The sequence below is a fragment of the Symphalangus syndactylus genome, chromosome 24 (genome assembly GCF_028878055.3).
Source record: "Symphalangus syndactylus isolate Jambi chromosome 24, NHGRI_mSymSyn1-v2.1_pri, whole genome shotgun sequence".
In the NCBI taxonomy this organism is placed as follows: Eukaryota; Metazoa; Chordata; class Mammalia; order Primates; family Hylobatidae; genus Symphalangus; species Symphalangus syndactylus.
In genome coordinates, this window is record NC_072446.2 from 25,904,223 (window position 1) to 25,929,883 (window position 25,661).

The 25,661-nt window shown below is 43.7% G+C and overlaps 1 protein-coding gene across 7 annotated transcripts in view; it reads left to right on the plus strand.

The window, feature by feature from the left end:
* Positions 1 to 25,661, plus strand: part of SLC13A3 (solute carrier family 13 member 3) — a 121,409-nt gene that overhangs the window by 49,663 nt on the left and 46,085 nt on the right. For all 7 annotated transcript variants that reach the window (XM_063634248.1, XM_063634249.1, XM_063634251.1 and 4 more), the window contains 2 exons: positions 17,483 to 17,748; positions 20,607 to 20,770. In XM_063634248.1, the coding sequence (XP_063490318.1) occupies positions 17,483 to 17,748; positions 20,607 to 20,770 (430 nt within the window). The remainder of the gene's footprint in view (positions 1 to 17,482; positions 17,749 to 20,606; positions 20,771 to 25,661) is intronic.

The following is a 25,661-nucleotide window of genomic DNA, read 5'->3' on the forward strand; positions in this document are numbered from 1 at the left end:
GTTCTGGACACTGCAGGATGTTTAGCAGCATCCCAGCCCTGGACTCACTAGATGCCAGGAGCACCCTCCACCAGTCAGGACAATAAAATATGTCCCCTGGGGGACAAAAATCATCCCCTGTCGAGAACCATTGGATTAAATGATCTCAGCTTCATTCTGACTCTCATATTTTAAGTACAATATTTTTGAAGCCCAGCTTTATGAAATTGATCTAATTGTATTATTAATAATAATGTTATTTAATACAACATAACAATATGTCATATTTATTGAGCTACTGTATGTATCAATCACTGGGTCAGTGGTTACCTTATATTAATAACTATCTCTCCAAGGAAGATGTTGTGATCATATGTCTACAGCACACAAGGACACTGAAGGTGAAGAGAGTTAACAGGCCCAGGATCAACAGCTAGAATGTGGAAGAATCGGGTCTTGAATTCAGGCTCCTCTGATTCCAAATCCCATATTCTTTCAACTGCGCATGTTTGTTGTAGAAAGATTAGAAAATATAGATATGCAAAAGAAAACAGCACTTTCTGATCACAGAATTACTAGGTGGGAGACACTTATGGTTTAAGTTAGTAGAACAAAGACTTTTTCATTCCATTCACCTTTCTGAAGCAGTCTGAAAACAACCACAGAAGCAACAAAAGGAGAAGAATATGCCATCTTTGATGAAAGAAGGAAAGACCACAATCCCACCTCGCCAGCATATGAAGAAGAGCTGACAACGGCAGGAAACTTTGACCAAACTGCAGAAGGAAATCAAGAGTGGCGCATGCTTCTGCAGATCGTGGGCAGGACGAGGAGTTCTCCTGAAGTGTTTTTGAACTCTGACACTTCTTAATACTGGCAAAGCCTGGAGCATGCGTGTGGGAGAAGGGAGAGTTCCTGAGATGTATGTGACAATACAGCATTCAGATGAACTGATTGAGGAGGCTCCAAGACCCTTGTCAAGAAGCGGGATGTTGGAATGGCACGTGAGGGAGAGATTGTGGATAGTGATTACCTGTATGGCTGTAAAGGTTCTAGTTTTCTCTTGGTCAGTCAAAGAGACATAAATGCTAAAGAGACACCAAAGAACTGTGACCTTCCTAGGTCTTCACACTGAGTAAGGGGCTCCCCCTTGCTTAGAGGAGAGGCATGTTCGGGTCCATGTTGGTGGGAAAGCATTCTGAGATAGTCAACAGAGCCAATGCTTGGATACCTGTGGGCCAGCGCCTTTCCCCACACTTTCCTCCAACAAAGAACCGGTCTTAGAAGAATGACCCCAATTCTGTAATAAGTAGCCAACATGAGATCTGCCAAAAAGAGAGCATGAGAAATAAAAAGGAAAGAAACATAAAATAGAAAGGAGAAAAAAAGAATAAATACTAGAAGATTTGTGTTACGAAGTGGGAGAAACTATTGGACAGATATTTTTCAATGAAATATATTTAAAAAATTGCCTGCCTAGAACAAATCTCAAAATAAGAAACAAAAAGGGCAAAGAAGAGAGATTAAGAAGCAGAAGGGGGTGAAAAAACAGCACTCAGGAAGTAAGTGGAAGAGAAAAATAAAGCTATTCTCTTATAAATGCTGTATCAGAAAGAGCAAAATAGGGAAATATTAAAAACACAATCAGAGACATGATATACAGGCTAAAAAAGATTGAACAAAATGAAGTGGAAAAGAAAAGTAAGAAAGGATGAATGAAAAACAATCAATATGGAAGACAAAGGAAATCCAACATCAGCATAATTGGTGTTCCTGAAGAAGAAAATAAAATGGAAGACAATATTGGGATCTTTAATAGAAGAACATTTCTCCAAAACTAAAACATATGCAGGTTGAAAGAGCTTACTGTCTTCCAGAAAAAGCTTATGGACATTCATCAACACCAAGACAAATTGTGGTAACATTAATGGACTTGAAGCTTAATAAAAAAACCTTATGGATATCCAGGCAAAAAATTCAAGTGAGCTATAAGGGGTGGGAGAAATCAGGCTGGACTCAAATGTCTGCAATAATTAAATATCTACTAATTCTCAGAGAAAGAACATGTAACTCAACAATTTTACAGATATATCACTTTTGTATTCAGATGATGCCTTCTTTTCTAAAATATATGCATATTTGTTGTTGAAGTTTGGAAAATAGAGGATATAAGAAAGAAATCCAAATTTATTCATAATTTCATCCCTGAGATAGAAATGTCAATCACACACTTCAAAATGCTTTCACAGACATTTGTCCTAATGGAATCCTCTGTGATGTAGACATCCCAATATTATTATTCCCAATTAGAAGATGAACAAATTTAGGCTCAGAGTGTTCAGTGATTTGCTGCAAGAATTCAGCAGCAAAACCACCCATGCCCAGGCTTCCTGGCCCTTGGGCCTCAGTTCTCTAGAACAGCTCTGTCCTATAAAACTTTCTGTGATGATGGAGATGTTCCATATCTGCTCTGTCCAGAATTGTAGACCCTAGTCCCATGTGGCTGTTGAGCACTTGAAATGTGGCTAATGTTACTAAGAAACTGGAATTTTAAATTTCGTTTGATTTTAATGAACTTGAACTTAAATTCCACATGTGGCCCAGGGCCTCCACTGTTTAGACAGGCCAGCACTAGAGAGTTCCTTGGCATTCTTTCCCCTTCAAAGGCAGCTGACCACTTTCCATTTCAGCCGTCCTCTCAACCTCATCCATATCAAGTTCACCCAGAATCTGGCCTCTGGGGTCAGCCTTGATCATTAGGACTAGGCTCCTTCCCTGTGGCACCTGTCTTCTCCAGGTGCAGACTCCGTTAGGCCTTGCTGTCAGTTCCTTCAGCCCTAGAGATTTTAGCTGAGTCCCACTGGCTTCTGATGGCAGAGGGAGTAGGCTGGGAGCTGAGCAATGTTTTACCCGAAGCTGCTATTCCTTCTTCCCTGGGCCCGCTCAGCAAGATTCTCCCTCCCAAAATGGAGCCTCTGGACAGAAATAAGTGGCAAGAAAGCAAACTGCTCACCCTGGCTTGGCCCAGAAAATGAGTCTGCAAAATCAGACACCTCTCCCAACCTCTGAACTCCAGAAGTTAAAATTGAAAGGGACAGTGCCTCGGGATCATGTGGCCCCACACTCCTTCCTACCTGAATCTGCCCTTGAGGACCCAAGGGAAGCTTCTATTTTGCAAACATGCAGACTGAACCTCAGTGTGGCCACGTGGCTGGTGTGAGTTCATAGAACAGGAGGCCCAGAGGCAGAGGTTGACCAGAGCTGCTGTTGGGTGGAGTAAAATCATGGATCCACCTGGACTCCCCTCTATGGTTCCACTATTTCAAACGCACCAGGGCTGGGAGTGATGAGATCTACTCTTAGGCTCTGCATGGTCCTGAAGACACCACACCTCCTCTCCAGACCTCAGTTTATATCTGTAAAATGGGGATTTTAAAATGGAGCAGGGGTTTTCAGTGCAGAGTCCGGTGATCCCTACTAATCTGTCAACATCTTGACATTACATTCAGTATTGCGTATGTGTGGGCACATATACAATATGTGGGGCTTTCATTAATTACTGCAGAGGTCCGTCCTTCTACCAATTCAAATCACTTAGATGAGAGGTCATAAATTGGTGACTATGGGTTGAATACCACCTGCAGATGTAGTTGTTTTTTTTTTTTTATTGGCCCACAGTTTCCTTTTAATGAGCAAATCTTTTAAAACTGAGATTTCACATAGAAGCAAAATTTCAAGCTTCTCTTGAAACATCAGGAGAGCTGGCATCACGGGACCCACATTCCTGCATCACAACAATCAGAGGAGCTGAGCAGCAGTTGTTGTCCTCGTGGTGGGGGGATCCCTGTGTTCCCCACTTCACCACAGGCCCCGCCCCTCCCTAGTGCACTCATGACACCGAAGTCCAATGCCAGCTGTAAGTTACCATTAAGCTTGGGCACTTTCATCCCCTGCTAAAATAATAGTATTCTGTATCCACAGCATGGTTGGAAGTGCAAATCAGATTTGAGAAAACGTGACTTTTCTTACACCAGCCCACATTACTCATTAAATTGTCCCCTGCATATGAGTTTGAAATGCCTGACTTTATATAATTTATTCATTCTTTTAACAAATACCTGTTGAGGCACTGAGGGTAGAGGTGAACAAAGACAGAAAAGGCCCTGTTTGCATGGTGCTCATGGTCTGCAGGCAGGAGAGAGAGAGATAATAAGTGAATGAACAAAAAATAAACTTCAGCTAGTGATAAGTGGCTCCACAAGAATGGAGCCAGATAATGTGCAGCAGACCACAATGAGCAGTGTGATCAGAGATGGACTCCCTGGAGGGGAGACCTTTGAAGTGAGGGCTGAACAGCAATGAGCCAGCCAGCCAGAGATAGAAGGGGGGTGGGTGGGGTCAAGAGGGCCAGGCAGAGGGAACAGCAGGTGCAAAGACCTGGACGGGGGTGGGGGAAAGGCCTGGCGTGATTGTTCTGAGAGCCCACCACTTAGCATTTTACAGGCCTCAGTGCTCTAGTCCCTGCCTCCAAGTCCCCTGGGAGATTTTTGCTCTCTGGAAGTTAGTTTTGTTCTTAAGTCCTGGCAGAGTGGGAAGGTGGGGGGATGAGGGGCAGCAGCACTTCTTACTAATTCTCCACCAGATGTCTGGCATACAGCTGGCAAATCTGAATCCATTTGCCCACAGGAAGCTCAGCTGAGGCAGGGCAGGCATTTGGGGTCACTCTGGCTCTGCTCCAGTCCCTCTCCAGCAAGGTAATAAAACACACTCGACCCACTTGCTGCCCAAACCCCAAGTGGGCCAAGGATTGACTTCCCAACTCTTGCCATTTCCCTTGGGTCACCTCCCCAGCTGACATGTGCTGTATCTGGAGTCATTCCTTCACAGAGGGCTGAGTTGACATCCTGACAGGAGCATCTAGAGAGAGAGAGGAGAAAGAGGGAGGGAGAGAAAGGGAGGGGGAGTGAGAGAGGAAGAAGAGAGAGGGAGGAGGAGACAGACAAAGGGAGGAGGAGGGAGAGAGAGAAAGGGAGGAGAGAGAGGAAGGAAAGAGAAAGGGAGGGGGAGGGAGAGAGGGGAAGGACAGAGGGAGTGGGAGGAAGGAGGGAGGGAGAGGAGAGAAAAAGAAGGGGGTGGGGAGAGAGAGAGAGAGAGAATACAGCTTTGAAAAGCAACCCTTGCAGCCAGAATTTAAACAACATTCCTCCCATTTATGTCATGTACAGAATGAATACGTCACACAAAAGGACTCACAGGATGTCACCTCCAAAGCAGATGTATTCTAGTGTTCACAACAACTTTTTCCGTAATAGCCCCAAACTGGAAATAATCCAAATGTCCACCAGCAGGAAAATGTACAAATAAATTCCCATGTGTTCACAGAATGGAATACTACTCAGCAGCAAAAAAGAATAGGCTACTGATACACACAACTGCATGGAGGAATCTCACAGACATTATGCTGACCAAAACAGCCAGACAAACTGCAAGCTCATTCTTGTTGGTAAATTAAAATTAAAAAACAGCCAGAGACAGAAGTACATCCTGTATGATTCCATTATATCCCAGAACAGGCAAAAACCAATCTATAGTGATAGAAATCACAGCACTGTTTTGGAGGGGATGGGGGAATTGACCTGAAAGGGGCATGTAGGAACTTTCTGTGGAGATGTAAATGTCCTATATCTTGATTGGGATCGTGGCTATATGAATATGACCATTTGTCAGAACTTTTATTTTATGTAAATTATAGCTCAATAAGCTATTTTTTTAAAGTCATGTTTATTTTTCTCTCCAGCTAGTGCTCTAAAATATTTTCAGTGGGGGAAGTTCTTTTCCTATTACTTGGACAAAAACCCCTGCAGACACATGCCTTTTCCTATCACTCTTGAGACGTAATTAAAATCCTCCAATTACTTTAATACGCAAACATGGTCTCAATTCAGAAATTAGAATGGTCAGTTCCAGGTGATCATCAAAATGTGGAACTCGATTTGAAGTGAAATCCTTTCCCCTCCCCTTCCTAGGGGCTCTGCAGGCTGGAAGCTGGGAAAGAAAGATGAAAGAGAGATCATTGTCTCCTGAGTTCCCCTTTATGGTTTCACCTCTTCTTCCTTATTTTCTTAAGCAAGGTTTGTGACAGCCATAGTGAAAGAAGCCAGGAGGCAGGAAGAGGCAAGGAGCCCAGTAGGTGCATGACTCCTGCCCCTCAGCTTCCCTTTACAGCAGACACTTCTCTTGTGAGCATTACAGGGTCGGGAGACTAGAGGATCTCCCCCTTCTCAGAACACTTCACAGCCCTTCCTTTGGGTTTTTTTTCCCTGGCTGCTCCCCCTCTAGTTCCTGGTTTCCTATACATGGGAACTCCCTCAGGGGTCCTATATCACTTAGAAGCAGACCTCTTAGGCAGGATTTTAAAGAGGACCTGGGCTGAAATTCTCACTTCATAACCACATCTGGTCTTTAGAAATACTTGGGCTTTCCCTCCTCACATCTTTGGAATGTTGGCCCAGCTAGGATTGAGGGATAAAACACAGGGTGCTAAGTTCACTTTGAATTTCAGATGAACAAGGAGTCATTTTTAAACTATAAGTATTTCCCAAATAGTGCATAGGATATACTTATGCTAAACAATTTTGCTGCTATCCATCCTAATACTGATTGGATATTTGGGAATAGCTTGTCTAGCTCTCCCCATCTCCCCCTTGTGTAATAGCATAATGCTATGAGCAGCTTGCCTTGTGTCTACCCAGCAGGCTGTCCACTACTTTCATCTCTGTGACCCTGGTCAGGTCACTTATTCACTCTCTGCTTCAGTTGCATTATCTGCTAAATGGAGATAATCATGGAACCTCCTTCATAGGGCTGTTGTGACAATCGCAATTAAACTGAGATAATACACAGGTACAGTTGTTTGGGCAGTGTCTGCCACATAGCAAATTCTCAGTAGGTATTGACTGTTATTAGTATTATTATGGTGATAGTGATTGTTGTTGCTATTGCATGAAAAGAGGAAGAACTAGAGCCTCCAGATAGGTTATTTTCTGGAGAGAGGAGCCAGAACTAGAAGGATGGGGTTCCTGTGAATGAGGAATTGGGAAGGAACAGGATGGTTATTATTAGCATGCCTTGTGGGAGACAGTGAGGCATAGATGGGGAGTGATGGAGGGGCAGAGATGGCAAGGACAAGCCAGGAAGCTTGAGACAGGTTCTCTTGGCCTAGGATGGAGAGAGATTTTCAGGCATGCTAGAGAATAGAGAGGATGTAGGCATTTGACAAGAACACCCACAGATTGTGCAGAAATACATAGTGATAAAGAGAAAACTCTGGTCAAACCACCTGGGTTCAAATCCTGACTGCCTTAGCAGCTATGGGCAAGTTACCTGACTTTTCCTGTCTGCCTCCATTGTCCCATCAGTAAAACAGAGCTAATAATATCTGCCTCAAAGGATTGCTGTGAAAATAAAATGAGTTCATAAATGCAATTACTTGGAAATTAATTGCTAGCGATTGTTATACTTTGAGTCCCTTAAATGTTTAAAAGAGAAGAGTTTAAAAATTAGAATTCCTTTTAGACTATGCAGTTTGTAAGCTGCAACACTACCCTGGGACTGAATTACCTGGGACACAGCGTTATATGCATGACCCAAATTAACATCTTTTTATAATTTCCCCCAAAACAGAGGGGGAAAGTAATAGTACTTTCCTGAATCCAGGTGTGTCAGTGTATGCCTGTCATCCCAGCTACTTGGGAGGCTGAGATGGGAGGTTCACTTGAGCGCAGGAATTCAAGACCAGCCTGGGCAACATAGTGAGACCTTGGTTCAAAAAAAAAAAAATGAAAGAAAGAGAGAAAAGAAAGGAAAAGAAAAGATTGTTAGGGGCATTACATGAGTTAATACATAGAAGACACCTGAAACTTAGAGAATACTCAAAAAATGTTGGTGGTTGTGATTGTCATTATACTGTAGTTATTCTTCTGCATAGAGATGTGAAGCTGCATAGAAAGGAAACTCTCACCAGAGCTCCTCAGAATTGAAATTTTCCAGGTGACTGCATGTCACTGTTCTCAACCATTATATTCCATTTTCTTTTCTTTTAATGCCTTTGTCAGGATCACCCAGGTAACAGAGTTATCCTGTCCTCATAAAATGAATTGGGAAGTGTTCCCTTTTTCTCTGCTCTCTGAAAGAGTTTGTACAAGATGGTATTATTTATTCCTTCAATGTTTGGTAGAATTACCATTGAAGCCAGAAGGGCTTGGAGCTTTTTTGTGGGGAGGTTTCTAATGATTGATTCAGTTTCTTCAATAGACACTGAAATATTCAGCTTTTTAATTTCTTTTTCTGATAGTTGAGAAAGGTATGTTTTTATCAGGAAGTTTCTCTGGTTACTTGAAACCATCAAAGTTATTGGTGAAAAGTTGTTCAAACTATCCTTTTTGTATCCCTTTGATATTGTAAGATCTGAGTCATGTCTTTTTAAAATTCTTGTCATCTATTAAGTTCTGACCTTAGAGTGTCCCTAGCCGGGAAGCCATATTGCCTTCTTAAATTTGTAACTTTGGTGCTATTCATGAGTATCAGACACACACACACACACACACACACGCACACATAAACCACACACCAATTCCTGTTGGGTTAGAGGAGCAAATTTGCAAGGATCCCCTACTGTTCCAGAAATCTGCCCTCATATTTTAAAGTACAATAGGCAAATAAATGCTCAAGTGCCTGCTGGACAAAGGGGAGGCTCTGACATTAGGAATCTGCAAAAGCTTTTATTCTCTAAGATTTAGTTTAAATAGCTCTTCCTAAGAGAAGTGTTCCCTGCTATCTTTCTTTGTCCTCTAAGTTAAGTTAATTACTTTCCCCTAGGTGTCCCTAGCTTACTGAGAACCACATGTTGGTCCCATTGTAGTTATTTGAGCCGGCATCCACCTGCCTGATCCCTAGACTCTGAGATCTTCAAGGGCAGATGTTCACTTACTCATCTCTACCTCCTGAACTTCCAGCATGGTGGCCAGCAAAGAGTCAGGGTCACAATCTATTTATTCTTTCACTCATTCCACACTCCCTGAAACCAACTCCGTCAATGCGTTGGGGACTGTGCCAAGTGCTGGGGACACAGAAGTGAACAAGACAAAAGCAACGGGGTCCCTCTTCTCAGGGAACTTTCTTAGTAGTCGAGGAGACAGAGTCAGTAAATCATTTTGAATGGACGAACCTTTGCAGGTTACAATTTGGCACCATTTACCACCCTATTTTCCATGGAGCATAAGTTGTGGAGGATTTTAAGAAATATTTCAATCTGTGGTCAAATGTATTTTGGAAACTTTGGGTTAGATAAGGTCAAATAAATATGTGTACTACATGATTTGTCAGCCCTTTCAGTGTACCAATTATGAATTTTTAGCAGAGTGGTGGGGAGAACAGTTCCTGAAAAACTTGTTTGATTTTAGAACCATTTCTTGGGAAGAGATCATGTGACCTTGGATGTGATGTGCTGGGAAGTTCCACACAGAGATTGCTTAAGACTTCCTGGGTTGCCCCTAGTAGCTGACTCAGCTGCCAGTTATTCTGTCCATGCACAATGTACTCAATGTATTTTCCTGGATTTGGAGCCACAACTTTTTTAATTCCAGAACCATCTATAAGATGAGAGGACTTCAAAAAGTTCATGAAAAAATGGAATTAAAAGACAAAAATAAAAATACAAACTTCGTTTCTCAACATAAGCTCCATCAAGTTATAGACACTTTTGTAATGATGATACCAGCTATTTAATCCATCATTAAGAAACTAAGAGTCTGGGGAATTTAACCATGTCAATGTCATCTTTTTTTACATTATTAACTGAAGAAAAATGGGTGCTCTTTAAAGATTTTTAAAGATTAGGAACAAAAAGAAGTCAGAAGAAGCCAAATCAGGACCATAAGACAGAAGCCTAATGATTTCCCACTAAAACTCTCACAAAACTGTCCTTGTTTGATGAGAGGAAGGAGCAGGAGCATTGCTGTGGTGAAGGACTCTCTGGGGAAGCTTTCCCTAGCATTTTTCTGCTAAAGCTTTGGCTAACCCTCATAAAACTCTCATAATGAGCAGATGTTATTGTTCTTTGGCCCTCCAGAAAGTCAACAAGGAAAACGCCTTGAGCATCCCCCCCAAATGTTGCCATGACCTTTGCTCTTGACCAGTTCGCTATTGCTTTGACCGGACCACTTCCAACTCTTGATGGCCATTGCCTTGATTGTGCTTTGTCTTCAGGATTGTACTGGCAAAGCCATGTTTCATCTCCTGTTACAATTCTTAGAAGAAATGCTTCAGGATCTTGATCCCATTTGTTTAAAATTTCCATTGACTGTTCTGCTCTTGTCTACAGCTGATCTTGGCGCAGCGGTCTTGGTACCCATCAAGTGGAAAGTTTGCCCAGCTTTAATTTTCCAGTCAGAATTGTGTATGCTGAACCAATTGAGATGTCTGTGGTGTTGGCTATTGTTTCTGCTGTTAATTGTTAGTCCCTTTCAATTAGGGCATGAGCAAGATTAATTTTTTTTCCTTGCAGATCCATGTGGATGCTCTGCCACTGCAGGCTTCATCTTCAACATAGTCTCATCCCTTCTAAAACAAATTATCCAGTTGTAAACTAGAATTTCTTTGGAGCATTGTCCCCATAAACTTTTCATAAAGTGTCAATTATTTCATTGTTCTTCCATCCAAACTTTGCCATCAATTTGATATTTGTTTTTGCTTCAATTTTAGCAGAATTCATGTTGCTCTGATAGGGGCCGTTTTCGAACTATCCTTTTTAGTGCCTCAAACTAGATTCTGTTCAGATGTGATAATAAGTTAGTATGAGTTTATTCTGGTGCGAAAATTTGAAATTCATGCATAATTTTTAAATAATACATATTTTTCATGAACTTTTTGAAGATCCCTTGTCTTAACCTCTCTGTGCCTCAATTTTCTCATTTGCTAAATGTAAATGAAAATAATACTAACCTTCCTTTCATAAGGTTGTTTAATGAACGAATAGATATAACATACTTAGAACAGTCCCAGGCACATAGTAACATCCAATAAATGTTAGTTCTTATTTTTTCCATCACTGTGTGACAGAGATATTCTGAATTTTGCAATAGCAAGGATGAAAGCACACACATTAAGTTCTATTAAAATGTCAGGTATTATTTATTGTTAGGAGGATGGAGAAGGTGAGTGTTTTAGTCAGGAGTCTGAGTTGCAGATGACAGAAACTTGAATCACAGAGACATTAAGTCACCTATCCAAGGTCACAAAAGTCATGGTGTAGTCAAGCTATAGTTCAAATCCAGGAAGTCTTGCAACAAGCCCATGTTCTTAACCGCTGTGCTGTTCTGCTCTTCTGTGAACCGAGTGTTGTGAGAGCATAGATATTGGAACTGACCAGGACTTTAGGGTGGGGGTCACAGGATAAAAATGGCCTTTACAAGATGAGTCATAATTCACTAGATGAAGAAGCAGAAGAATGTTCCTGGCAAAAGGAAAAGCATGTGCAAAGGCCCAGAGAATGACAAGCAGTGTAGACTGCTGAGAGAACTGTGTCCAAGAGAACAGAGAAAGTGGGGAATGTGGGAAGCCTGTACTGAGACACACTGATAAGCTTTGAATGCCATGACTGTGAGTCTGGGGGTCATGGGGAGCCAGAGGAGGTGTTTGAGCAGGGGAGTGACGTAATCTGAAGTGCATTTTAGAAGTATTCCTTTGACTGCTTATGTGGAGGATTCATGAAGACAAGTGAAAAGGTTGAGAAATAGTCTCAGTGAAAGCTGATGAAGTTTGACCTTAGTCAAGGGCAGTGCAGATGGAGAGGAGAGACCTAAACACTCAGGCTCTAATGACAGGGCTTGGACTCTCTTGTATCAGATCATGCCTGGGACCTCTCTCAACTGGGTTTGGCTCAGATAAACCCCAAATCCAGCTGGATAATATGGGCCTTTTTTTGACTCAAATACAAAAGAGCCTTCCAGCATAGGCAAGAAGGCAGTCCCTCTCCTTCTCTGTGCCAAACACCTCTCAAATCCTAGCTCAAAAAGATGTCATGCTCTCTGAGAAGCCTTCTGTCTTAGATCGGGTCTTCAGAAGGACCCTGAGACAACAATTTGATTGCAAGGAATTTGGGGGCAGTGGAGAAGGGAAACAGTGAAGAGCATGGAAGAAATACAAGTGTGTCAATGAAGAGGTTACTACCAGCAGCAGGGACTCAGCCTTACTGGGGACTTCTGGGAAATGGTATTCCACATGCCTCAGTTATCCCACTGAAAGGCAACTGAACTTCGTGGCTGGGAGCTACTCCTGGAGTGTTATTTCTTGGCAGTCTTGGCCAAGTGTGCTTCTAAAACTGGAGAAATCTGAAGACGTCACTGGTGTGAACAGGAATGGTGGGCACTGAAGGGAGAGATGGAGGACTGTCTTAGTCCATTTGGGCTACTATAACAAAATATCTTAGACTGGGTAATAGTTAAACAATAGAAATATATTGCTTACAGTTCTGGGGGCTGTGAAGTTCAAGAACAAGACACTGGCGGATTCAGTGCCTGGTGGGGCCTTGCTCTTTGCTTCAAAGACAGTGCCTTATTGCTGTGTCCTTACATGGCAGAAGGAAGGCTCTTAAGCCCCTTTTATGAGGAAACTAATCCTATTAGTGAGGGCAGAGCCCTCATGACCTAATCACCTCCCAAAGTCCCTGCCTTTTATTACCACTACAATGGGGATGAGGATTCCATGTATGAATCTGGAGGGACAGAAACACTGAGACCATAGCAAGGAGGTGCTGAGGTGTCTGCCCTTCTCAGACCCCTGACACAGCTCCCTTTCACCTTTGCTCCATAGCTCACTGTCTTAAACTCTGTTTTAGCACTTGTCTCTCTGGGAGGTGAATGATTTGTCTTCGTGTCTGTCTCCTTGAGCAGTGGAAGCAGATGAACCACGGATGGGCTAGGCACCAAACCTTGAATGCCAGGTAGGGGGTGGATTACAGTCTAGGAATCTAGGACCAAAGATGGGCTAGGCACCAAACCTTGAATGCCAAGCAGAGGGGTGTACTACAGTCTAGGAGTGTAGGTGTCTCATAATAGACCTAAGATGAAAGTGAAACGTCTTATAGTCATATCGTTTTCAAAACACAAAGATGAGGATTGTCTGAAGGGGTCCAAGAGTTCCTTTATGGTATGTCTGGGCTTCTGTGGGAATTTGAGATTATAATCTCCACCAAGGACTCATATTTACAAATTGGGATACCTGTTGGTCTGGCAAGTGGTACACAGAACAGGATACATGGGGCATTCCTTCCTGGGTCAGCAGGAAGATTTGATAGAAAGTAATTGTATATTTTTAAAAGCATGAATTCATTGTGGAGCAGGATACCGAGCATGGGTGGAAGAAAGTCAGTTTTGTGCAGAATGTGATGCAGATTTCCTGGCCCGGGGCGTGATACATGAATGTTCTTCTGCCTGGAGGCCCACAGTGGTGTGCTGCAGCTAGCTTATGCTGGCTTGGGAAATGTGATTGTCAAATTTTTAGGAATTCTAATAGCCAGTTATTAAATACAGACCTTAATATATACACACACACACCCACACCCACACACACACACATGCACACACACACTAGTTTTTCAGAAAGCCAGTTGTTCAACATTTACCAACACACATCCGTTGTTTGAGGGATATTTGGCAGAAAGAGCCTGGGAAGGTGATTCGGGTTTGAGAAGCCCTGTAGTTTTTTTTTGTTTGGTTTTCAGAGACCAGGTTTCACTGTGTCGCCCAGGCTGGACTTGAACTCCTAGCCTCAAGCAATCATCTTTCCTAAGCCTCCCAAGGACCTGGGACTATAGGCACCTGACTAAGAACTATTTATTGATTGGTGTGGCCAGATTTGCTTGTTAAAAATTTAGAGACTATGTCTTAGTCATTTTCCTTGTACCAGCTTCCAGCCCAGGGCATAGCATGTGGTCAGGAATAAAGTTTGCTAAATGGATGGATGAATGAATGATAGCTTGGATCAAGCTTTTTCTCTAAGTTGTAGAAGCATGTATTCATCATTCAACAGATATTTTGAGTGCCTACAATGTGCCAGGAACTGTTCTTGGCACTGGGAACACAATCCCTGCTCTCCTAGAGCTTGCATTCTAATAGAGGAGAAAACATACAGAGCTATAAAATCTGCTTTCAGGTGGTAACCGGTTACATAAAAGAACATGAAGCAGGATAAGGGGCTGGAGACAGGGTTTCATGCTGCTTTTGTACCGGGAGCCAAGACTCAAGAGGAGAGGTGGCTCCATCTCTTCAAAGTTGTGTGTCTTCAGGAAGGCCTCTTTGGCTCTCTGAGCTGGGGAAACCGATTGTTCCCAGCTGATATTCAGGTTCCCAGCCTAAGAAGGCTGAGGCAGCCTTGGCCAAGTCTGAAGCCTTGGGTACACTGGCTCCCCAGGTGGTTACTAAAGCTCTGTAGGCAGAATGTTGGGATTCCAGGAGCTTCTCTAACAGGGTGCTGTTTATTGTGCCACTGCTTCCCCACATCCTTGTTTGCTGTACTATATACCTGGGATGGGCCTGCCCTCTATCTCTGTGGAATTCTGGGATGATGCCCTTTGGCTCCAAGCACACATTGAGGCTTTTCCACAAAAAGGTCTCAGCTTCTTGTTGGCGGAGCTTTGGGGTTCTGGAAACAGCTCTGACACCCACCTGCTGACTCACTCTTCCCCTCTCTGGTCCCAGTCTCCACATCTGTAGAGCCAGGGAAATGATGGGGGCTTGGTGATGATCTGATGATCTGCCACTGAGTCCCCAAATCGGGGAAGTTTAGGGGCTGCCAGGATAGGTGGAAGGGAGGGAGAGAACAGAGAAGCCCACTGACAGCCCTTTATCTCACTTCTCCAGAAGATGCCTTTTTCTCTGATTTTTTACATTCAGAGTTTTTCTGTTTTATATATTGAGATTCAACATACAATTTTGCTTGAACAAAGGGCTGGGGGTTATAAGTATTTCTGGACTCTGGTCTTGTGATTCTCAAAGATATCTTACCTCTGAGATGCAGGATCTGCCTGATTTGAGAAACTGAAAGGATGATGACAAATCAAAACTTAGAGAATTTTTGGTTGTGGAGTTTGATTCTGTATTATTCCTTTTGCTTTCAACCTTTAGTGTGTGTGTCCAATAACCTGGGTTCTTGGGATATTCATTCCAAGTTGAGTTAATTTGTTTTACAGTTGTTCTTCTCTGGCCCCCAGAAAATAAGTTTTAGGTATCCTGAAGGATAACTTTGTATTAACTGTGGCAGCTTATTTAATTTTTTCTCTAAAACAATGTATCTTAAGTCAATAGGAAAATAGGATGTGCTGTACAGAAATTCTCCCTGCAGGAGACTATTTGCACATCTATAAATTTCATGAGTGAATGTGAGCACTGATAGAAAAGCTAAGGGACTTGGGAATCTGGACATTTTCCAATGTACAGTGTGTTAAGCAGAGTCTCGGGTTGTGTTTTTCAAGGTATGGAAATTGGTGACAGTGTGTCTCCCCCATCTCAGTAAATGACAACCCCACCTTCCCACTGCTGAGACCAACAACTTGGAATTGCCCTTGGTTTCTCTCTTTGCCTCACATATCACAACAGATCTATCAGCCAAACTGTCAGATGTGACCTTGGAAATAGATCAAGAATTCAACTACTTCTCACTACCTACAACTGCCGGCAATGGGCCCTAGTGGCCGGTGTCTTTTGCCTGGATTGTTGCCACAGCTGTCTGATGGGTCTCCGTGGTCCCTCCCTGGCCTCCCTGTAAGACGGATTAAGTAATCATAGTGTCCCCCATGTAACCTGATACCTGTCCTGTTTCACTGAGGATATGTTCTATGAGGGTGCCTCTTAGGATGGTGCTCTGTTTGATGTCCTATGGACATGGAATAAAGTTAACAAAACTTACTATAAGTAGGAAGTAAGAGCCATAAGATGGCTCCAGACAGGACCAAATCCAAGAAAAAGTTCATGTTTCCTAGAATATGCAAGATCATTGCCTTGAGAGGACATAAGAAAGCAAGGGCAGGGCAGGAATATTTGCATTCCCACGGTGATCATGCAAATAATAGGACATTAAGTATTATGAATCCTGTGGGACACAGATGCAGCAGATGTGAAGTCATTGTCATTATCACTCTCATTATGAGAACAGGTGTGTAGTTACAGGTTTTGACAAATGTGCCCCAATGTAGCTACCACTCCAATCCCCCCCAAAAGTTTCCTCTGTGCTCCTCTGCAACCCCTACCTATGCCTCCACAACATAGACCTTCCACCCTGGCCCTGGCAACCACTGATTAGATTTAAATTACTTTGTCTGCCTTTCATTGGTTCTAATATTTAGCTGAGAACAGCAGCAGGGCACTTGTATGAAGGTCTGGCTATGGAGGTAGATTGCCTTGGTCTACCCTGGTCTGCACAGCCATTACCTTGCTAATGACCTCTTTGCACCTCAGTTTCCTAATCCATCAAATGGGGATAATAATCATACCTACTTCACTGGGATTTTGTTAGGAATAAATAGCACCTGGTACTTAATAGCCCAACAGATGTCAGCTATATTGTTATTGTTTATGGAGTATGCATCATATGTTAGGCATTGTGCTAAGTACCGTGTAAGGATGTGGCAGTTGCTCCCTGTCCCCCCTCCACATCCCCACTGGTGCTCACCATTTCCGCACACACCAGTAGCTTCTTACTGCCTCTGAGCTGGTCTGTGGTAGCATTTCCTCCGGCTGCAGGAGCATGCTCAGTCTGCACATAAGGATGCCGAAAGTGCTGAAAGTTAATGCTCCCAGTATTAGCCCTCAACCAATGATGGCCAGGAGTTGGCAGATAAATGCTCCAACTTCCTTGCCTCCAGTTGAGACAACTCTAAGGCCTGATTTGCCCTGGCCCCAGGGTTCCCCATCAGAACTGAGCTTCGGGTGTCCACAGTGGTAACCTTCTCGTGGGACATACACTGAAGCATGGTCTGCCCTGTCCCCATCAGAATTGAGATCCGGGTGTCCACGGTGGTAACTTTCTCATGGGACACTCTCTGGATTGGGTTCCTTCTGTTTCACTTCCCCACTGTCCTTCCAGAACCTCCTGGGATCCTCTATCAAGTAAACTATTTTCATTCTCATCTTTATCTCTAAGACAACAATGTATTTCATTTCATTCTCAAACAGTCCTATGAGGTGAACCAAAATAGCTCCCTCATTTTATAATTGAGCACAATGAGGCTTAGAAAGGTGACGCCACCTGCTTTAAGTCAACGCCTTAGGCACACACCTGCTCCACTGCTGCCCTGAGAACAAGCTGGGGCAGGCCCTGCTGCAGGCCGGCCTCCTTCCCCCTCTGCCCCCAGCCCGGGCCTCCTTCCCCCTCTGCCCTGAGCCCTGGGCCTCCTTCCCCTTCTGCCCCGAGCCCCGCTGACCCTCTGAGCATGCATCTTCTCCTGCAGGAAGGCCGCTGCTTGTTTGTCATCCTGCTCATGGCTGTGTACTGGTGCACGGAGGCCCTGCCGCTCTCAGTGACGGCGCTGCTGCCCATCGTCCTCTTCCCCTTCATGGGCATCTTGCCCTCCAACAAGGTCTGCCCCCAGTACTTCCTGGACACAAACTTCCTCTTCCTCAGTGGCCTGATCATGGCCAGCGCCATTGAGGAGTGGAACCTGCACCGGCGAATCGCCCTCAAGATCCTGTTGCTTGTTGGAGTCCAGCCAGCCAGGTAAGAACAGGTAATGGTTCCAGCCCTACAGCAGAGAGGCAGAGGGACCACACCTCTGGAGCCTGTACCCCCTCTTCTTGGTTTACTCGTCCAGGCCAAGAAACTCATCGGTTCCCACCACTTATTTATTTATTTATTTATTTATTTATTTATTTATTTATTTCTCAACTATTTAGCAAGCACCCGCTGCATGCTAGACACAGCACTAGGCCCATCAGGGGCAGCTGTTCTCAAAGGTGCAGAAGAATCACCTGGGAACATGAGATACTGACCCCCAGGCCCCACCCCCAGGGATTCCAGTCCCATAGTTTTGGAGGGAGCCACACTGACAGTTTGACCCCGACTGCTCAGGGCTGAATCCCAGGTGACCTGCTCTGAAAAATGACTTAACCTCTGTCTGCCTGTGAAATGGTGATGTAGTGGCACCCGCCTCATAGAGTTTAGTGAGGATTAGATGAGTGAATGCAGGTAAATCCCCTAGACCTGAGCAGGCAATGCTGGCTGTTAGCATTCTTGTTTGCTATTTACCTGCCTAGGTGATGAAGATCAGGTGGGAGTTGAAGGTGGGGGGATGCAGAGGATGTGGGAAGATGGGCTTGAAGGGAAAGGGAGGCACAGTCACAATCCTAGAGAGCCTCAGGCCCTCTGGCTAGGATTTGGACTTTTATGCTTAGAGGATTGGGTGGCCTTTAAAATAGGGGTGTTATTTTCATCTTATTTTTTGTTCTATAAACCCCTTTGGCAATTTGGTGAATCTTAAGGATCTTCCCAGAATAATGTTTTTAAATGCATAAAGCACAACAGAGTTTGAAACAACAACTACAGCAAAATGCAATTATCTGATTTTTTTTTTTAAAACACAGACACCTGTGCCCTGGTACAGGTAGGTACCGTTTTATTAACACAGCAAATGGCAAGACCGAGTGATAGGCCTAATCACACCCATAATGTTGAGCAGTTTTGAGTGTCGATGATATTTCAAGATGTCTGCAGTGATTATAATGTCATATAAAAATATCAGGGATCTTGCCGGGCGCAGTGGCTCATGCCTGTAATCCCAGCACTTTGGGAGGCTGAGGCAGGTGGATCACTTGAGGCCAGGAGTTCAAGACCAGGCTGGCTAACATGGCAAAACCCCTGTCTCTACCAAAAATACAAAAAATTCGCTGGGCGTGGTGGCGCATGTCTGTGATCCCAGCTACTCAGAAAGCTGAGGTGGGCGGATCGCTTTACCCCAGGAGGTGGATGTTGCAGTGAGCCAAGATCATGCCACTCACTATACTCCAACCTCAGTAACAGTGAGACCCTGTCTCAAAAAAAAAAAAAAAAGAAAAGAGAGAGAGAAAGAGAGAAAGAAAAGAAAAGACAGAAAGAAGAAAGAGAAAAAGAAAGAAAGGGAAAATGTCAGGGATTTTTTTTTGGGTGATAGAGCCTCAGGCACTGCTCATACACTTAAACTTTGTTGCCTGTTTATCACTAAAGGAAATGCTTAATTTGATTAGATGTTAGCAGAATGAAGATATGCATTTTCTCTCAATCCAGTTCTGAATTATATCCATAGACTTATAGTTATAAATCTGTGCTTTAAAGGGTTCTAAGCTAAGGAATGACATGGCCAGATTTGCATTTTATTTCAAATACATCTCATTTCCTTCAGATTTGCATTTTTTAAAGATTCCTCTTAGCTGCCTTGTAGAGATCAGACAGGAGGGTACAGGCATGAGAAGCTGATACATCCCAGTTAGAAGGTCATTTAGAGTGTCCCGACAAGAGACAGTAGCAGCTTGGACTAGGAGGTGGCAGTGGAGATGAACAGATTGGATAGATTTGAGAGTAATTTGGGTGATAAAATTGACACAGGGGAGGGCGTAGGAAAAGAAGGTTCTGGATGACTCCTAGGTTTCTAGCATCATCTCTGTGCCAACCGCTCTGCTAGGCTCTGTAACTGTGCCTCCTCCTGGAGGAGCTGCCAGTCCTGTGGGACAGACTCCATCTATGGAACTTATTCCAATGCCAAGTGGAATTTGATCTCCAAGGGGCACATCATGGTGTGAGAGCCCACATGAGAGGTAGGGAGGTAGGGGGAAACTTCCTGGAGGAGGTCACATTTGAGCTTGACTTTGAATAATGAGTAGGGCTGCTCTTAAACATATTCTAAAGTTACAATAATTAAAACAATAAGACACAAGTCTGGAAACAGATTTTTGAAACACAGAGTAAATCTAAAGGAAACCCAAATCTGAAGGAAGGATTATCCAATAAATGGTGAGAGTTGGGATAATTGGTTTATTCTATTAAAAAATTTACATCTTACTTTGTACTATGCATCTAAGTAAATTCCAGGTGGATTCAGAGTTCAATATAAAGAGAAAAATTCCTGATACTCAGATTCTGTTGGTGGGAATGGACCAAGCAAAGGCAGGGAGGCAGGGGAGTAAAGGCACTGGGTGCGGGTGAGAAGTTCAGCAGAGTCTCAGCAGTGGGTAGCTGGTAAGAGGAGGGGAAAAGGGGGAGGAAGCTGAGAAGGCCATGAGGGAAAGATAGTGGAGTGTCTTGGTGTCCTGGCAACTTTATTCTGAAATGGGTGTCACTGAGGATTTTGGGGCAAGAAAGAGAAAACGTCAGGCTTGGGATGTCTTTATAACCTGGGTACCTGTGGACAGTTCACTTAAACACATTGAACCACAGTTTTCTTAGATCTAAAATAAACCTAGAGAGTGGATTTGGTTTCTGCTTTGAGTCTCAAGTTTCCATCTGTAAAATGGATGGATTGTATTCCTCAGGGATGGCAAACTGGGACCAGAGAATCTCCTGGGCCCTGGGCTCTGGATTTGCTTCTAATGCCATCTGCTCTGCAGGCTCATCCTGGGGATGATGGTGACCACCTCGTTCCTGTCCATGTGGCTGAGCAACACCGCCTCCACTGCCATGATGCTTCCCATTGCCAATGCCATCCTGAAAAGTCTCTTTGGCCAGAAGGAGGTTCGAAAGGACCCCAGCCAGGAGAGTGAAGAGAACACAGGTGAGGCTGTGCAAAGGGATTGGGTCCAAATCCACCATGATTTGGAAGTGGGAATGGGATGTCCAAAGGATGTTAGGGAAGGCCAAGGGCATGCACACTTATTAAGCACCTACTATGTGTCAGGTGTTTTAATTATGACAATGACTGATAATTAGATAAGAAATCATGGTACCTTGGTTGTTTAAAATTTGCATTTATTAAGCACATACTATATACTGAGCAGTGAGTTGAACTCTTTACATCCATTACCTCCCTTAACTCTCAAAACAGCTCTATGAAGTAAGTTAATTAAACCTTGTTTTACAGCATTCAAAGAGATGCTCAGCATCACCAGTACTCGAAGAAATGCAAATTGAAACAATAACATTTTAATCAATGAGACAGGCAGAAATAAGAAAGCTGGTGAATCCCCATGTTGACAGGAATAGGGGCCATAGGAACTTTCATGCACTGCTAGAAAGAATGTGGACTGGGTTAGAGTTTCTTAAGGATCTTGTGCAAGGATTTAATCACATTAAATGTGTTTATACTCTGTAACCCAGCAGTTTTGCTCCCAGACACCAAAGGAATTCTCCCCTAGGTCCAGGAGGGAACACACATAGTGATATTCACTGTAGCACTCTCTGTGGTGTGGGGAGTTGGTGGCTACATGGGCCTTATCGCTAGTACAGGCAAAGGCAAATATGGTGGGTACATGCCATTGAGCATTATGCTGCTTTTAAAAGAGAGAAGAATCAGTGAACCATATACTTCTATAAATGGATCTCATAGAGCAGTTATGATTGGGGGTAAAAACCAGAATGAGATCTAGAATACAACCTCAATATGTAAGCTGAAAATGCACATGAATGACAAAACATTTTGTAAGAAATGTATGATGAAAAGCCACACATTAAACATATCAGAATGGTTGCTATGGAAAGGGCGAGAGTGGGAAATGGGGAGAGAAAGGACTAAAAAGACCCAATCAATTATAGAAAAGAGAAGCTTTGTGCAGTAAATAGTGATAGCGTGTTATGAACGGCGGGATTTGATTCCCTCAATCCTCTGAAATTATGTTCTTAATAAAACAAAACATACACAGCCATTGTATGTTTAGGTGACTACACACAGTCTCCAAGAGGCAAATGATTTTCCCAAATCACATAGTGAAGTTAAAGAAGTCCAGGTCCAATTCAGAGGCACAATGACGTCACGACTTTTCATTGGCAACTCTGGTTCCCCTGGTGTTATGGTTGCAAAGTGGCTGCCACATCATGTCACTTTAAAATGTCTTACTTTTAATTTACATAACTGTATTTTAAAAGGAAGATTTGAATTGATACATATGTGGGCAGAAATGGCTAGTTTAACCCTGGCATCGATTCTTCCTTTGTTCTTTTAGGAATCGAACCCAATACTTTCCTCTCTGAGGAAAGGCTGAAACTTCAAGCTCCCCTTGTGATAAGACTTGGTCAGATGACTGAGTCTGGTCAATGGAATATGAGTGGAAATGATGTGTGCAACTTCTGGGTTCTGTCTTTCCTGCCGGGTGGAATGTGAATATGATGGCACCTGGGACCCAAAGACAGGAGCCACATCTTGAGAGATAGATGGCAGATCTGCCCCTGTGGCTTTGGATCATTTACCTCAGTGAACACAACAAGCATTATCCATGAAATCATAGGTTTTGTGTGCTAGTTCTAGTTTTTAAAATATGAATTAAATTAAATATGTGTCTGTTAAAACTTAAATGTTGACCCATGTACCATCTAAGTTAATCTCACTGGGAGTCACATGAATATTTCCCTATCATACACTAAGGGGTCCTGCTTATTTTATTTTCATGGCAGCCCTGAACACTAGAAATGATTATATGTACTTTACAGCTGAAGTTCGGAGAGGTGAGATGATGCATTCAGGATCACAGCATTGGCAAAGTGGCAGAGTCAGCTCTACCCAAGGGCAGAGTCTTCCATGAGGAAGGGAAGAGAAGCTTTATAGCATGGATTAACAAACTTTGTCTATAAACGACCAAAGAGTAAATACTGCAGGCTTTTGTGGGCCACTCTGTTGCAACTACTCAATGCTGCCCTTGCAGTGAGAAAGCAGCCACAGACAAAACAAACCAGCAGGTGTGGCAATGTGCCAAAAAAAATTGTATTTATGGGTGCTGAAATTAAAATTTCTTATAATTTTTGTATCAGGAAATATTCTTCTATAGATGTTTTTCAACCATTTCAAAATGTAAAAGCCATTCCTAGTTGGCAGGCCACACAAAAACAGGCGGTGGGCTGGATTGGGGCTGCATATTGTAGGTCGCTGACCCCTGCTGTACAATATTGGCTTTCTTGATTTTCAAACTGTTTCCCTTAAGAGAACTGCCTGATGGTCACCCTGGGGTGGCAGCAAGCACCTGGGACTCTGCCCTTTTCCCCATTTTAACCCTAGTTAGACTCAGTTTATTCATTTTGTACACTGGGCTTCTAAGCAATAATAACCAATGTTTACTGTGCACTTAGTTTATGTGAGGACTCTTAGGTGGACCTTATATCTGAATGAGATGGAGCAAGCCTCGACCTCATTTAGAGAAATGGAAATTGAGGAAGGAATTAAAAAGAGTCCTCCCACCCCCCCGTTACCCAGTTTCCAAACAGTGGCTCTGGTATTTTGAATCCAGGCTGGCTGACTTCAGAGCCTACATTCTCAGGCTCCATTATTCTGCCTCCCACATGAGACTTTTTCCAAAGTGCCCAAGCAAATGACTGAAAGCCAAGTCCCTCATTATGAGAATGAAAAATCTGAGACTCAGGAAGGGGAAGGGACTTGCCCAAGGCCACACACAGTGGTGGCCGTGCGTTGAAGTCCAGAGTCTTTTCCTATGCTGCAGGATGTCAAAAGGGAGGGGACCCTGGGGGTTGGGATAGATACCTACCTTTACAGGCTATGGGATCGGGGAGGAGCAGGAATTGGTTAATGATCAGCTTCTAAGACTTAAAACAAGGCTAATTCCAGTACAAAGAGAGCTATTCCCTTTCATCCAGTTCTGAGCTTTGACCAGGTGGCAGGAGGCAAGGACAGGGGTGGAGGGAGTAGAGATTCTGCCAGTGGGCTAGGAGAGGCACAAGGAAGTTCCTAGGAGCTGTAGGTTCATGAGGGACATCTGTAGCACCAGCAGCAACCATAAGCATAGTATGAGCTGAGCTCTCATTTTCTGAGCAACCACCACATGCCAGATGCCATGCTAATTTTTTATACTCATTAGCTCATCTGATCTTCATAATTGTACTAGGAGGTAATGATGCCCATTTTATAGATGAGGAAACTGAGGCTCAGAGAAGCAAAATGATTTGCCCAAAGTAACACGGTGATTTGCTGAGCTCTGTCTGAATCCAGAATCTGTGCTTATAAGTACCTTGTCATGGTGCCTGGTACAGAGGAGGCAGAACCTAGGGCAGGGTGGGGCTATCTGGGTAAGACTCCAGAGGTCCTCAGACTTGGAGGGCCGCCCTGTTGCCTTTCTCCAGTTCCTTTACCCAGTTCTGTGCCCTGCACCGCCTGGGGGACCCGGGGGCCATGTGAGCGATGGCTTCACCAATGTCCCCCTGCATGCACGCTCTCATTAGGTCCTCCACCACAGCCCTGTGGGGAGGCACTATTAGCATGCCTGTTTTACAGATGAAGAAACTGAAGCTCACAGCCATGATAGGCCCAATGTTCCTTGGCCAGTAAGGGGCCCACCTGGATTTTGTTTTTGTTTTTTAGAGACAGGGTCTTCCTCTGTCTCCTAGGCTGGAGTGCAGTGGTGCAATCAGCTCCCTGCAGCCTCAAACTCCCGGGCTCAAGTGATCCTCTAGCCTTGGCCTCCCAAAGCACTGGGCTTACAGCCGTGAGCTACCACGTCTGGCCCTCCACCTGGCTTTTGAATCTAAACTCTTTCCCTTCCTTCTCTCTGTCCATATAAAGTTAGCTTGCCATCTACATCTTTCTTTTATAGGAAGGCCCAGGATGCCACCCTTCACAACACAAGGGTCTTTAATGTTAGGCGAAGCATTGTCCTCATCCATATGCTAACCAACCTTCTGCAACTTTCCTCATCTATAAAACAAGGACACCGCCTCTTACATGAGAAACGAGAGCCAGGTACATAGGAAGTGGTTGATATATGGCAGTTGTATTAAAAACTACCTATGAGACTTCCAGGCATTGGAGGCACAGGTAATAAGACCTTCTACCTCAATCCACCTTGGTGTTTCCCTTCCTACTTGAGTGGGATTGATTCGCTTCCTGGTTTATAATCTGTCTTCTCCGTAGACTCCAAGCTCCATGAAGGGCCTATCAGTCTTTCTCATTGTGGTGAATCTTCACTGTTGCAGTCTTGTGCACCTAAGACACTGTTGGTATATAGTAGATGTTCAATAAATGTGTGGAATTAATGAATATACAAATAGACCATTGAACTAACTGTTCTATGCCTCAGTTTCCTCAAACCTAAAATGGGGATAATAAACCTTACTACCTAGGCTGACATGAGTGCTAAATGAGTAAATGGACATAAACCTGCTTAACTTGGGGGCTTTCGACCTTCCCTGGAGTGCTGTTTACCTAATTTGACACAAGAACTCTTTCCTGAGGGCCCTCTTCCTGTTAAATTTTAAGAACATCTTAGTCATACCAGGGAGGCTAGACTAGAGTTATCAGTTTCAAGTTAGACCTACTGAAGTGCCAGGTGGGTGCCTTGGAGATGGACTGAGGTTCAGGGGATGGGAGATCCAAAGTTCTGGGTATAATCCTGACTCTGCCACTGACCCATTGGGTCCTCTTGATCCCAATGTTAGCTCACCTCTCTGGGCCTCAGTTTCCCCAGTTGTAAAGAGGAAGGTAATAAACTTTGCATAGGTCTCTAAGGCTG